The sequence below is a fragment of the Silurus meridionalis genome, chromosome 20, assembly GCF_014805685.1.
Source record: "Silurus meridionalis isolate SWU-2019-XX chromosome 20, ASM1480568v1, whole genome shotgun sequence".
Lineage (NCBI taxonomy): Eukaryota > Metazoa > Chordata > Actinopteri > Siluriformes > Siluridae > Silurus > Silurus meridionalis.
Window position 1 is genome coordinate 19,175,706 of NC_060903.1, and position 15,000 is coordinate 19,190,705.

At 44.6% G+C, this 15,000-nt stretch overlaps 2 protein-coding genes across 3 annotated transcripts in view; one reads left to right on the forward strand and one right to left on the reverse strand.

Moving 5' to 3' along the window:
• The window catches only part of usp45 (ubiquitin specific peptidase 45), a 25,235-nt gene extending 13,503 nt beyond the window's left edge, over positions 1 to 11,732 (reverse strand). The window contains exons 1-5 of one of the 2 annotated variants that reach the window (XM_046876372.1): positions 11,518 to 11,732; positions 10,626 to 10,734; positions 9,990 to 10,159; positions 8,582 to 8,682; positions 8,394 to 8,494 (exon numbers count right to left, since the gene is read on the reverse strand). In XM_046876372.1, the coding sequence (XP_046732328.1) occupies positions 8,394 to 8,494; positions 8,582 to 8,682; positions 9,990 to 10,159; positions 10,626 to 10,728 (475 nt within the window). In that variant the 5' untranslated portion in view covers positions 10,729 to 10,734; positions 11,518 to 11,732. The remainder of the gene's footprint in view (positions 1 to 8,393; positions 8,495 to 8,581; positions 8,683 to 9,989; positions 10,160 to 10,625; positions 10,735 to 11,517) is intronic. The other variant, XM_046876373.1, reaches the window with a different exon arrangement.
• A 440-nt stretch (positions 11,733 to 12,172) lies between these two features.
• tstd3 (thiosulfate sulfurtransferase like domain containing 3) lies at positions 12,173 to 14,310 on the forward strand. Its single transcript, XM_046876375.1, has 4 exons — positions 12,173 to 12,408; positions 13,122 to 13,310; positions 13,485 to 13,644; positions 13,869 to 14,310. The coding sequence occupies exons 1-4, from the start codon at positions 12,306 to 12,308 to the stop codon at positions 13,933 to 13,935; spliced, it is 519 nt and encodes a 172-aa protein (XP_046732331.1). The 5' UTR covers positions 12,173 to 12,305; the 3' UTR covers positions 13,936 to 14,310.
• The last annotated feature ends 690 nt before the right edge of the window (positions 14,311 to 15,000 follow it).

The following is a 15,000-nucleotide window of genomic DNA, read 5'->3' on the forward strand; positions in this document are numbered from 1 at the left end:
GAGTTCTGATTGGGTAAAAAACAGTGAGTTCTGATTGGGTAAAAAACACAGTGAGTTCTGATTGGGTAAAAAACACAGTGAGTTCTGATTGGGTAAAAAACACGGTGAGTTCTTATTGGGTAAAAAACACGGTGAGTTCTGATTGGGTAAAAAAACACAGTGGGTTCTGAATGGTTAAAAACACAGTGGGTTCTGATTGGGTGAAAAAAACACAGTGAATTCTGATTGGTTGAGAGAAAGACATTTACATTTATGGCCTTTCCCTATTCTCCTCCTTTATGATGTATGAACACCACTCAGTTCATCTGTGAGAGTTTTTCAGACAGAACTTGTGCAGCTGATTAACCTTCTGTACTTATTTTTGTATTTTCACCAGGATATGAATAAGAAGACCTCCAGCTCTCACACAATGCCTCCTTCCTCTATGGAGCTTCTGAAACCCAAAGAAGTGAGAAATCTTGGTGAGACCGTGAGACGGTGAACCCGGTGTGTTCAGACCCGGCGACCTTGCGGATGAGTGACGCTCTCCACATCCCGAAATTACACACACACAACGTGCTGAAGGCTTTCATCTGCACTGTATGGAGCTGAGCAGATCTCAGACTACACAATCTCAGTGAAGTTATGAGAAGGAGACAGGAAGTGCACTCACTGACATCAGTGTCATGTGACTCGGGTCTGGTCCCAGCACTCAGATCACCGTTTACTGCACAACCCTGTGTTGATGTTTTTAGTGTGTGTGTGTGTGTGTATGTGTGTGTGTGTATAGGGGGCAGCAGCTGGACAGAGTGCAGATGACAGCTGGACAGAGTGCAATAACTCGGAGAACTTGGACTGAGATGCAGCTGCGACTCACACACACACACACACACACACACACACACACACACACACACACAGGAATTATCAGGACAAACCGGAAAAACACCGAAAATCTGGCGAGTTTAAGGCTCAGGAGACATGCTGACAACCTGCGTACCAACACTGAGAAGGAGAGTGTGTGTGTGTGTGTGTGTGTACACAGTTACTAACACCCACATACTGTTTAATCAGTCTCTTCTCTTTTTAGAATTTTAAAAACTGAATAATTTACTGAAAAAAATAAAATGTATATTGAATAATTTACATTAGTTTACTGTGTGTGTGTGTGTGTGTGTGTGTGTGTGTTTATTCAGAAAGCAGGGGATATAAATTCATTGGTATTGAGCAATCAGCAGGTTTATATCACAGGTTCATTTACAGACTGAAGCATCAACAGAACAACTTCTCAGATTAATTACAAAAGCGAAAAATCATCTCCAGATAATGAGTCCAATAAGAACTGATATCTACATGTGGGTATGAGATGAAAAATCACACATCTGATGTTTAAAGCTCTCATTAAGAATGTCTCCTCTTTCAGACACATTTACACTGGTAGCTGAAACACGTTCGTCTCCTCCGTGACCCGAGTGTGAGATATTTCTGTCTCTCGACACTCAGCCGCAACACTTTTATGTTGAAGTGATAACACACCACACACTTATCAAGTACAAACCAGCACCTTCCTGCTCCTCCTGCTGCTCCTGTGTGAAGATGAACGGTGGTTAAAGCGGTGTAGTGAGGCGTCTCTGCTGCTTATCGAAAGCAGGAATAAAGAACAGAAAGATTTTAATTTGCTCAAACAAAGACGTGCCAGCTGAAAGGTAAAGTCTGTCTCGGGGAGGTCAAGTCTCCTCACAGGGGGCCTCAGGTACTCCAGCTGAAGGTCTCCATGCTGACAGAGAGAGCAGTTAATGGATTTTCTTTCTCCTCCACCGCTGTTGTTATACTCAACTATTATGGATTCGAGAGAGAAAAAAATTCTCCCTGGAGCTCTTTTGTGAGCAGAAGGAGGGAATAATAATACAACAACAGCCTGAGGAGGGAAAAGGGAAAGTTTGTAAAGAACGATGCGGATCAGATGCCACGTGACAATTTTTCTTTAAAACGGAATTTTTTCACCAGCATTCCGCTCACTAGTCTATAATTACTGATGCGGTTTGGGGGCTAATATGCTGCGTTTCATCTTCATTTACAGTCTGGTTTCTGTAATAACATTGTTACTGTTGTTCTGGTTGATGTTTTAACAGAGGAAATGCACAGGAGAAAGGAAGTGTAAAAGTATGTGCTCCCTGGAGATCATAAACAGACAGTGGGAATAAAATAAAAAAGCTCAAATCAGAAAGTGAATTCCTGGAAGTTTGATATAAATATGTAAAAAATTAATTAATTAATTAAAATTATTAAAGGTGAAAAACATCTGGAACTTGAACATCTGGTAGTCTGTGTGATGATGTACAGTCATGTGGGAGAGACACCATCTGTCTATAAACACAGAGACGTGACGGAGAAAACACGCAGATGGAAATGCAGGACACAAGAATCAGACGACTCAAAACAACATACGAATCTGTGTGTGTGTGTGTGTGTGTGCGCGTGTGTGTGGGGAGTATTTAATAAATAAATAAATAATAAATAAATGATTCTCTACGCACACACACACACACACACACACACACACACACACACACACGCGCGCACAAACACACACACACACACACACACACACACACAGCTCTGCCCTTTACAAGCTACACACTAAAAGCCTTTATATATAAAAATCTGAAATGTATAAATAATACGATTCTATGGAACATCAGGAGGTTGTTACAGAATATCAGGAGGTTGTTACGGAATATCAGGAGGTTGTTACGGAATATCAGGAGGTTGTTACAGAATATCAGGAGGTTGTTACGGAATATCAGGAGGTTGTTACGGAATATCAGGAGATTGTAATGGAATATCAGGAGATTGTTACGGAATATCAGGAGGTTGTTACGGAATATCAGGAGGTTGTTACGGAATATCAGGAGGTTGTTACGGAATATCAGGAGGTTGTTACGGAATATCAGGAGATTGTAATGGAATATCAGGAGGTTGTTACGGAATATCAGGAGGTTGTTACGGAATATCAGGAGATTGTTACGGAATATCAGGAGGTTGTTACGGAATATCAGGAGATTGTAATGGAATATCAGGAGGTTGTTACGGAATATCATGGTTGTCGTTATGGTTGTCTGGGTGTTTCAGTATATCAGGAGAAACTCTGTTAAAGTTTGTGGAGGTATATTCAGAAGATTTGGGTGACGCAGACGTCCAGTGGCTGTTACGGTTTTATCTGTGTAGTGTAGTTCGTCCTGACTGTTCCAGTGGGACGTTCTGTTAGCTAACTGACCTTCAGGCTACAACTAAAACAGCTCCACCTGGTGGTGAAGCTGCATCACGGTGTTTGTTATTTTCATCATAATTCTCAGGAATGCAAAGAGCAGCATTAACAACTAGAAAATGACTCAGACCTTCCATGGTGCTCATGAAGACACTTCTAAAGGAACACGGAGAACTGAAGGAGCTAAAAGCTCGAACAGACTTTATTCTCTGTATAAAGCACTTCAGATGTTCGTAAGACTGAATTCCATTTTCTAACTTTACATCAGGATTCAGAAGCGTTTTTATGGTTGAGTTTCTTCAGGTGCTTATCGTTCCTGTTGAAGGCTACGACTGAGCTTCATGAAGAATCAATAAGAATGCAGAAAAACTCTTGAGAATGAGCTGTGCTTCATACCTGATATATTCATAATGACTATAATATTCATCTATCAGCGTTATGAGAATATATAGTGGTAAAAGGTTGAAGGCAGTGACGTTGAGGTTATGGAGAAGATCTGTGTGGAGAGAGAGCAGACACGCCCGTGGACACGTTAGTGAAGTTAAACAGAGCTGATGTGACCATCTGTCTGAGAGAGAGGCATATGGAACAGCAGATTGTTTTTCGTTGTTTTTCTTTCCCTGCAGCGCTCCGTTCCTTTTCTCTCAGCTCCACCACCTGATTCTCCTCCACCCTAAACACCAAATATGCTCTCAGACACTAAGCTCACCCTGAGACCACACTACACACCAAACCACCTCCCATCTGCAGGACTGGACTTCAGGTTCCTGTCCATCCACAGGATGGTACAGGAGATCCGGTCCAAATCCATTCCATAGCATCAATCTCCACCAATGCTGAGGAGAAGAAATCAACATCACACAGGTTTCTTTTCCAAATCTGCATCACTGATTCAGGATCCAGAAGCTCAGGAGGAACGACAAGCAACACCAAATGTCTTCATTAATTACAACTCTGTGACCATGAGGCATGAAAAACCCTCAACACTGCCATCTGAGTCCAACATCTTCATCCCGCACACACACACACACACACACACACGCACGCGCACACGCACACACACTTCCTCAGACCACGCTGTCCCAGAAATCAGTGAAGCAGCAGCGTGCACATGGTGTCACAGTTAGAGCACTCGTGTACACACACACACACACACACACACACACACACACACACACACACTCACTCACTCACTCACTCACTCACTCACTCACTCTTCTCTATTCACACAAACTGAATTTGAATACATTTGAAAGTGTACATTTTTGAGTTTATTTATTTTATTGATTTGACTGTAATGTAGTTGCGGGGATTCACACACACTGAGTTCGTCTCCACGGCGACCTGAGACGGTGTGAGTGTGTGAGATTCTTCTCTCGTAACGTGACACATGAGCTCTACAGGCTAAAACCATCACCATCTCTTCTTAACATCATCCTCATCCCCACCTTCATCACTATCATCTGTTACTCATCTTCACCCTTACAATCATCTCCACCTCCTCATCATCCTCACCCTCACCTTCCTCCTGCTGCTCCTGTGTGAAGATGAACGGTGGTTAAAGCGGTGTAGTGAGGCGTCTCTGCTGCTTATCGAAAGCAGGAATAAAGAACAGAAAGATTTTAATTTGCTCAAACAAAGACGTGCCAGCTGTGTTTGAAAGGTAAAGTCTGTCTCGGGGAGGTCAAGTCTCCTCACAGGGGGCCTCAGGTACTCCAGCTGAAGGTCTCCATGCTGACAGAGAGAGCAGTTAATGGATTTTCTTTCTCCTCCACCGCTGTTGTTATACTCAACTATTATGGATTCGAGAGAGAAAAAAATTCTCCCTGGAGCTCTTTTGTGAGCAGAAGGAGGGAATAATAATACAACAACAGCCTGAGGAGGGAAACGAAATAAAACAGAAAAACGCCCTGGCCTTCGAGGAGAAATGTAATTTCACCAGCTCTCGCACTAGACCAGGCTCATTTCAGGGCCACAATGGAGGCGTGTTTTTATTCGTCTCCTCTTTACTCAGGCAGGAGGGAATAATGTCCAGGGAAGAGTGGCAGCAGGTAATTTACAGAAGTGGAGGACGAGATGGAGGACAGAAGGTGGAAGGCCGTGTTTCTGCCCTATTTGACCCAAAACCAGTGACCTGACCACCAGCTACGGCGTGATCCTGTCTGAAACACCTGAGGTGGATAAAGAGAGTGAGAGGGTTTCCTCATGCTAAGAGGCTGCTTCAGAGCCGTGAGAGGAGCGGTGTGAGGAGCGGTGTGAGGAACAGTGTGAGGAACAGTGAGAGGAACAGTGAGAGGAGCGGTGTGAGGAACAGTAAGAGGAGTGGTGTGAGGAACAGTGAGAGGAGTGGTGTGAGGAACAGTGAGAGGAGTGGTGTGAGGAACAGTAAAAGGAACAGTGTGAGGAACAGTGAAAGGAGTGGTGTAAGGAACAGTGAGAGGAACAGTGTGAGGAACAGTGAGGAGTGGTGTGAGGAACAGTAAGAGGAACAGTGAGAGGAGTGGTGTGAGGAACAGTAAGAGGAACAGTGTGAGGAACAGTGAGAGGAGTGGTGTGAGGAACAGTAAGAGGAGTGGTGTGAGGAACAGTGAGAGGAGTGGTGTGAGGAACAGTGAGAGGAACAGTGTGAGGAACAGTGAAAGGAGTGGTGTAAGGAACAGTGAGAGGAACAGTGTGAGGAACAGTAAGAGGAACAGTGAGAGGAGTGGTGTGAGGAACAGTAAGAGGAACAGTGTGAGGAACAGTGAGAGGAGTGGTGTGAGGAACAGTAAGAGGAACAGTGTGAGGAACAGTGAGAGGAGTGGTGTGAGGAGACATGAGAGGAACAGTGTGTACATCTCTCAATTCACATACACCTTTTATATGAAATAAAGCAGATCTCGTCCTATCCTCACACTTCCTGCCCCACAGTCTCTGCTCAGTGAGTGAAGACTTCAGTAAAGATGTGAACAATCAGCAGTGAGAAATCATAAGGTTCAGTATTATAAGCAGCTCATGTATGTTATTAAGTCCCGCCTTCTTATTTTCTATTGGTTCACAAAACCCACATTCACAAATCAGCATTCAGTGATTTTAATGTGCTGCAGTGAGAATAACTGATGAGTCTCTATGTGTGTCTCAGTGTGTGTGCGTCTCTGTGTGTGTGTCTGTGTGTGTCTGTCTGTGTGTGTCTCAGTGTGTGTCTGTGTGTGTGTCTCAGTGTGTGTCTCAGTGTGTCTCAGTGTGTGTGCGTCTCTGTGTGTCTCAGTGTGTGTGTGTCTCAGTGTGTGTGCGTCTCTGTGTGTGTGCGTCTCTGTGTGTGTGTCTGTCTGTGTGTGTCTCAGTGTGTGTGTCTGTGTGTGTGTCTCAGTGTGTGTGTGTCTCTGTGTGTGTGTGTGTGTGTGTGTGTGTGTGTCTCAGTGTGTGTGTGTCTCTGTGTGTGTGTGTCTCTGTGTGTGTGTGTGTGTCTCAGTGTGTGTGTGTGTCTCTGTGTGTGTGTGTGTGTGTGTCTCTGTGTGTGTGTGTGTGTCTCTGTGTGTGTTATAAAGCTGCGTAGAGAAAATGTTAATTCTTAAAAGCTCAATACAAATAAACATAAATTTAAATGGCATGAAGATAATAATCAACAGGAAGATGAATCTTTGTACACACACACACACACACACACACACACACACACACAGAACACTCTTCCACAGACAACCACATACAGAGAGTGTGTGTGTTTACAAACAGGTTCAATGTCAGACTCATCAGTGTTGATGAGGGGGTGTGTGTGTGTGTGTGTGTGTGTGTGTGTGTGTGTACACGAGTGTGTATCTTGCTCATCCACGGGCTCTCATCTGTACACACACCCATACCCACATACTCTTACAGGCTCTTATACACACACACACACACACACACACACACACACACAGAATTGATGAATTCCTCCGGTTCTCGCTCTGACATTAGTTCACACTTTGGAATGAAATTATTTGGTGAAATTTGCTATTCAAATCAGATTCTCGCTTTTCTCCAGCGTCTCTAAAAGCGCTCCACACGCGTCCTTGGAAACGAGTCACGCAGCCAAACAAGAAGCGGGATAAAAAAAACGCACACACAACACCAATTTCAGGGTCACGTGTGAAAACACAATCTGCATCACGGCTCCTGAGAAGGAGAAGCACAGCAGCAAGAGGAAGCCGGCGTTTACTCACGCCATGTGAGGGTTTTTTACAGATCTGCCGGAGAGCCGGGGAGACTAATTACCTCCTTAATAAACCTGCTGATTGGTCCTTCAGTGAGACAGTTAGACTAAAGGACAAAAAATGAGTTAATACACACAGCACCAGTCTCTCTCTCTCTCTCTCTCTCTCTCACACACACACACACACACACACACACACACACACACACACACACACACACACTCACTCACCATGGCATCCAACCTTGCATTAATGAGCTTTATGAGGATCATGAGCTGCTTTTCTAAACCCTGATGTGTTGTTTTACAGTTTAAAACTAGATTTATAACATATTCTACGCCCTTAAGCAGATCTTCACCTCCAGATGATCATTTCTATGGGTTCTGCATGTCCCACAGATCATCGTCCTCATCATGTGAACTCAATAATCTGATTTCCAACACACATTATTTATCCATTTATTAATGTGAAGCTCTCAGCCAGCAGAGGGAGCCAGTGAGCCAATGAGTGTGTACTGAACCACTCTCAGGTGTAGTGATGATGAAAATAGAGTGATGAAGATAGGGTGATGATGAAGATAGGGTGATGAAGATAGGGTGATGATGAAGATAGGGTGATGAAGATATGGTGATGATGGAGATAGGGTGATGATGAAGATAGGGTGATGATGAAGATAGATGAAGATAGGGTGATGAAGATATGGTGATGATGAAGATAGAGTGATGATGAAGATAGGGTGATGATGAAGATAGGGTGATGGAGATAGGGTGATGATGAAGATAGGGTGATGATGAAGATAGGGTGATGATGAAGATAGGGTGATGAAGATATGGTGATGATGAAGATAGAGTGATGATGGAGATAGGGTGATGATGAAGATAGGGTGATGATGAAGGTAAAGGTGTGGATAAAAATGAAGGTGTGTTGATTAAGGTGAAGATGATGATAGAGGTGTGGTGATGAAGAAGAGTTACCTGATGTGGACTTTGCTGAGTGTTTCTGCAGGAAGTCGAGTGTTTGAGCCAGAGCTTTTTTATTGCAGTGTGTGGAGAGTTCCTCATTACACTCGAAACACCTGAGGGGAAGAAACACCAAAAACACCTTAGAGACACACTCACCTGATACACTCTGTGTGTGTGTGTGTGTGTGTGTGTGTGTGTACCAGGCTTTCCAGGTGCTGAGGCTGATGCTGATACAGTGAGAGTCTGAGTGATGAGCCTGCTGATGTTTCACTGAATGCTGCCTCTCTGACTGACAGCATCCCCACACACACACACACACACACACACACACACACACACACACACACACACGTGTATAGGGATATACTGACAGACAGAACAGGTGAAAGTTTACATGCACATGCTGATACAAATTGATTGTAAAAATGTGTATACCAAATTACTTGGTATTATTTTTTAAATAAAATAAAAAAGTTAATAAAACATCCAGTATCAATACACCTGTGTGTCTCTCTATCCACCTGCGCGTCTCTCTATCACCTCAGCGTCTCTATCCACCTGCGCGTCTCTCTATCCACCCGCGCTCTCTCTATCCACCTCAGCGCCTCTATCCACCTGTGTGTCTCTCTATCCACCTGCGTGTCTTTCTATCCACCTCAGCGTCTATCCACCTGCGCGTCTCTCTATCACCTCAGCGTCTCTATCCACCTGCGCGTCTCTCTATCCACCTGCGCGTCTCTCTATCACCTCAGCGTCTCTATCCACCTGTGTGTCTCTCTATCCACCTGCGTGTCTTTCTATCCACCTCAGCGTCTCTATCCACCTGTGTGTCTCTCTATCCACCTGTGTGTCTCTCTATCACCTCAGCGTCTCTATCCACCTGTGTGTCTCTCTATCCACCTGTGTGTCTCTCTATCCACCTGTGTGTCTCTATCCACCTCAGCGTCTCTATCCACCTGTGTGTCTCTCTATCCACCTGTGTGTCTCTCTATCCACCTGCGTGTCTCTCTATCCACCTCAGCGTCTCTATCCACCTGCGTGTCTCTCTATCCACCTCAGCGTCTCTATCCACCTGCGCGTCTCTCTATCCACCTGTGTGTCTCTCTATCCACCTCAGCGTCTCTATCCACCTGTGTGTCTCTCTATCCACCTGCGCCTCTATCCACCTCGTGTCTCTCTATCCACCCGCGCTCTCTATCCACCCGCGCGCCTCTATCCACCTCAGCGTCTCTATCCACCCGCGTGTCTCTCTATCCACCCGCGCTCTCTATCCACCTCAGCTCTCTATCCACCTGCGTGTCTCTATCCACCTGCGCGTCTCTCTATCCACCTCAGCGTCTTTATCCACCTGCGCGTCTCTCTATCCACCTCAGCGTCTCTATCCACCTGAGTGTCTCTCTATCCACCTGCGCGTCTCTCTATCCACCTGCGCGTCTCTCTATCCACCTGCGCGTCTCTCTATCCACCTGAGTGTCTCTCTATCCACCTGCGCGTCTCTCGTACTGACTGCTTTCTCTCTCTCTCTTATCTTAAGGGTGCACAAACTTTTGAATGTGACACACACAAGCAGTGCACTGAATCCATGATGATGATGATGATGATGATTACCTGAAAGCCACACTTGAGACACACGAGGATGTCGTGAGCGCCGCCCTGCTCCGCCTCCAACACGTCTCTCTCCCTCAAACAGTCAGAACAAACGAACCACAAACTTCCTGTTACCGCTTTTTTCACCGAGTTCAACTCCACTGCTTTACTCACGTGCTGACACGTCAGTCCTGACATACACACACGCACACACACACACACACACACACACACAGGTATTTTATTACTTTTATAATACAGTTTCAGTGAAGAAGCACATCAGAATATTTATCCATTTATAGTTACATGTGATATTAGAATAGGAGTGAGTTCCTGTTCTAACTGCTATAAACTCATACCCCCACCACCATCTCTTCAATCTCTAAAACTCTCAGCTCAATAAGAGAAACAGTAAAGAAGCGTAAACTCCTGTGTCCTGAACAGGCTAGGGCTTCGTCTCTGACACTGGAGACTCCTTCCACACATGCTGCATAATAAACAGTGTGTCCATGTCCCTGTGAACCAGACGCCGCTATGGGAATGAGAACATCCAAATCAACACATTAATAGAAACCTGCACTACTCTGAGCTGCTGTTTTAGGAGAGGGACATGTTTTCTCTGTCCACAAACCAGGAACTAAAGACATGTCTCCTTACCGCTGACCTCATCGGAAGACTCCTCTTCTCGAGGTTTCTTGGGTTTGTTGGACCGCTTGGTCATCTCGGCCGTTTTTAAGGAGAAGGGATCTTTTAGCCGCATTTGTATCTGGAAAAGAGGAACATCTGGTAAACACGTCTACCTGAAACACGTGAGGAGAAATCATCAACATTTAGATTTAAGAGACATCATTCAACACCAGCTGAGCTTTCCTGAACCTGAGCTTAATCTCGACTGCAGCACATTACAGCCATGTTCAGGTGGGATCAGTTTAATCAGTGATCAACAGTAATAAAGTGACTGTAAGTCATTCTTGCTCTTAAGTAGAACAATAATGTTCTACTCAACTCCAGACTCGAACTCACCACAACACACGTGACCTCATTTACACGTTTTTATTAAAATAGTTGTAAAGAAGGTTTTGTGTTCATGATAATTCTAATAGAAATCAATCAGAGTCTTTAATATCATTCTATTAATAGATCAGTGTGCTGAGAGTCACATTTACAGAAGTGAAGGTTTAAAGGACACTTTAACTGCAGTTTATTATACACACTGGAACTCTACGTGGTTTGTTTACTTCATTCGCCTCCGTTATTTAGGGTTCAAGTCGCTCATGTAGTGAAAAGGGGCGTGGCCGAGTTGTGACGTAAACAAAAATGATGAACACAATTTATATATATAGTGTTTACTTACGTGTGTGTGTGTGTGAACAGTTAATCGGAGAACAGTGTTATTATAACTTCCAGTACACACAATACACCTGAATAAATACTTTATATAAACACACAAACACACACAAACACACACACACACACACACACACACACACACACATGTCCTGTCTGACTCTCTCTCTGAGGATTAGCACACGATGCTAACGCCACTTACACCAGCTCCTGTTATCTGACACCGGTCCCAAAGTCTCCGGAATAAAATATAAATGTACAAATTCTCCTTTTTCTCCGCGGGATTTTTACCTCCAGTGTGTTTCCGTTAGAATTATATCATTATTTTATATTCACATTATTTCACTTTATCACCAGCCGCTTAACGCAGTTTGTGGCATTTTGAAACAACCCGGAAGACCTGAATGTCACGTGACAAAAGCGGACTTTTTTAAAATACGGAAGCCGCAGAGAACCAGGATTGTTTTGTAAATATATTTTTGAATAAGTTTTAAAAATAAATTTAAAAAATCTGATTTCTGAAAACCGACTACAAATGACAAATTTGTAAATAATGTTGTGAATTTATTTATTTTTTGATCTGTTGTGGTTTAATATTTTGCGGTTCACGGATATCGCGATCAGTGAGAACTATTAGATTGAAAATAAACGGAAGTGAAGTGGGCGGAAGAAGTTGGCGGTTCAGTGGCTTTTATTCCCACACACATTGTACAAACTCCGCCTCTGTGCTCTGATTAGTCAAAACCATGCGGTCTTCCAGATAATCCAATTAGATCCCGGAATTCCCGGCGGTCGTAACTAATCAAAAGAGTAGAAGGCGTGGTCTGCCCGAATACGGGTGGGAAAATAGTTTTACACGTCAGTTGGGTGAACCAGGGCATTCCGGAGAGAGAGAGAGAGAGAGAGAGAGAGAGAGAGAGAGAAAAGTCGTGCTGAACTTCACTGTGATTTGAAGCGGAAATTAATAAATAATTTGAGGAGGACTTCAGGATGGCTTTGGGCGCGTGCTCCCGGCTGGTGACGTGTGTTTTGAGGGTTACAGAGAGCGGAAACGGCGCTGTGAGTGCGCATGCGTGGCTCTCACTCTGTTCATGTGAGTATATTTAATCAGCAGCCTGGACTTTATTATTATTCATTGCTTATACGTTTACAGTGTTAAAAACAAAGCTTTTATTCTGTAAAATTAATAGTTTTGTCTGTAAATAACTGTGACAATGAAAACAGGGCGAGGGGAGGACAGGGCGAGGGGTGACGACAGGGCGAGGACAGGGGCAGTGAGGACAGGGATAGGACAGAGTGAGGGGTGAAGACAGGGCGAGGACAGGGGCAGTGAGGACAGGGATAGGACAGAGTGAGGGGTGAAGACAGGGCGAGGACAGGGGCGGTGAGGACAGGGTGAGGGGTGTGGACAGGGCGAGGACATGGCGAGGACAGGGGCGGTGAGGACAGGGTTAGGACAGGGTGAGGACAGAGTGAGGGGTGACGACAGGGCGAGGACAGAGTGAGGACAGGGGCAGTGAGGACAGGGAGGTGCAGGGCGAGGACAGGTCGAGGACAGAGTGAGGACAGGGCGGTGCAGGGTGAGGACAGGGCGGTGCAGGGCGAGGACAGAGTGAGGACAGGGCGGTGCAGGGCGAGGACAGGGTGAGGACAGGGTGAGGACAGGGCGGTGCAGGGCGAGGACAGGGTGAGGACAGGGCGGTGCAGGGCGAGGACAGGGTGAGGACAGGGCGGTGCAGGTGGTGTTGTAAAGCTGCTGCAGGTGGAACAGGTGATTAAAGTTGTGGGATGAATTTCGTGTCTCAGATCAGCGTGGTGTGATGAGGACAGGACTGTGGAGACGCGGGTTCTCGTCAGCTGATCAGTGCGCAGGTGCAGTGAGCTATGAGCAGGTGAAGAAGCTGCTGGTGGCCAGGGCAGGTGTGGTGATAGACGTGAGAGAGCCGTGGGAGCTCCGGGAATACGGCAGGATACCAGGTTCTATTAACGTGCCACGTGAGTCCTTCACTACACCAACAATATACACCTATACCCACAATACACTGCATCACCGAGTGCAAAAGTCTGTACACCCTCACAAACGAAATCAAGACCCCACCAAAGGCTGTGCTCTGTGTGTGTGTGTGTGTGTGTGTGTGTGTGTGTGTGTGTGTGTGTGTGTGTGCGCAGTGGGACAGGTGAGCGAGGCCCTGCGGCTAAAACCAGATGAATTTAAGGAGAAATACGGAGGTGAAATGCCCTCGAGTGGTGAACGCCTGGTCTTTACCTGTCTGGCAGGTGTGAGGAGTCAGAAAGCTCTGGAAGCAGCTCAGACTTTAGGATACCCCAAGTACATATGAGCTTTCATTCAATCTTCTTCATCATCATCATCATCATCATCATCATTAGATTATTTATGTGATTTCACTTCAACTCCAGTGTTTTTTCTTCTGATTCCTGTTTGTGTGAACAGAAAATCAGTATAGAATTATATTTACAATGACTCATTTTCTAATTCTGTTTTCTTTGTATTATTATTATTGTGTGTGTGTGTGTGTGTGTGTGTGTGTACAGTGCTCAGCATTATCCAGGAGGATGGCAGGACTGGGCCAAACATGAGATCCTGCAGTCTAAAGCGTGAGCTGCTGATGCTGTAACACTGTGATTATTTGAGTTCAGCTACTGCGGCGCTGCTGCTCTTTTCATTCGCCAAATATCTCCAGGAATAAAATCCGAAACTGCACAAAAACCTCAGTAAAACGCAGTCGCACACTGTCTCTTTTACTCGCGTTTGTGTTTATTTACTGATGTGTCTTGAACACTGTTTCAGCTCATCACAGTCACGTAGCATGTAGAGAGATTTTCTGGTATTTTGGATGCAGCCTTAATAATCCACACGCCTTAATGATATTATTTAATTATAAAGTGATTTATTCATGTGGAAATGTGTGTTCTGGTAACTGAACGTCTGTATGTTTGCTTTGAAATATAAATAAATGACTGATTTGTTTCTGTATCAGTGTGAATGTTTATTTCATCTCTCTCACACACACACACACACACACACACACACACACACTATATATATATACACACACACACACACACACACGTGTAAAGCAGGAGTCTCCAGAGTCAGCACGTTGTAACAGCTAGAAGTGAAGCTGTAACGTGTTCAGGACAGAGGAGTTTACACTTTTCTATAGTTTCTCACTGGTATGTTGATGTGTGTGTGTTTATTGCGTGTTTTAGCTGCTGCTATAACAGAAGCAAGAACAGGAACTCACTCATTTCATTGACAGTGTAATGTAACTATAAACAGATAAAAATGATGTTTAATACGTGAGGCTGCTGTGTTGTAGGAGAAATCAAACACCTAAACATCTAATTCAGGTTAAACACAAGCTCTATATTCTTTAGTGTGTTCTCCTGCTTAAAACCGAACACACACACACACACACACACACACACACACGCACTCGCACTGCAGGAGACTCAGGTGTGTGTCTGAGCAGGAAAACACTCAGGGATTAAAGAGCCGAGGTGTAAAATGGCTGTTGTGAAGCTCACACGTACCTGACTCAGTTGTGCTGAGCAGAACAGATGTGCAGAACGTCTCTGAAGGATCGGTCGGCTTTCAGATAGAAATTCTTCTTTTATCTTCTTCTTTTCCTTATTATTTTTATTTTAAATATTATTATTATTA

Bases quoted from the DNA above. Each gene is read 5' to 3' on its own strand.
- tstd3 (XM_046876375.1), top strand. From the start codon at position 12,306: ATGGCTTTGGGCGCGTGCTCCCGGCTGGTGACGTGTGTTTTGAGGGTT. The intron at 12,409-13,121 runs GTGAGTATATTT...TTCGTGTCTCAG, and splicing joins GTGGCTCTCACTCTGTTCAT to ATCAGCGTGGTGTGATGAGG. The intron at 13,311-13,484 runs GTGAGTCCTTCA...GTGTGTGCGCAG, and splicing joins AGGTTCTATTAACGTGCCAC to TGGGACAGGTGAGCGAGGCC.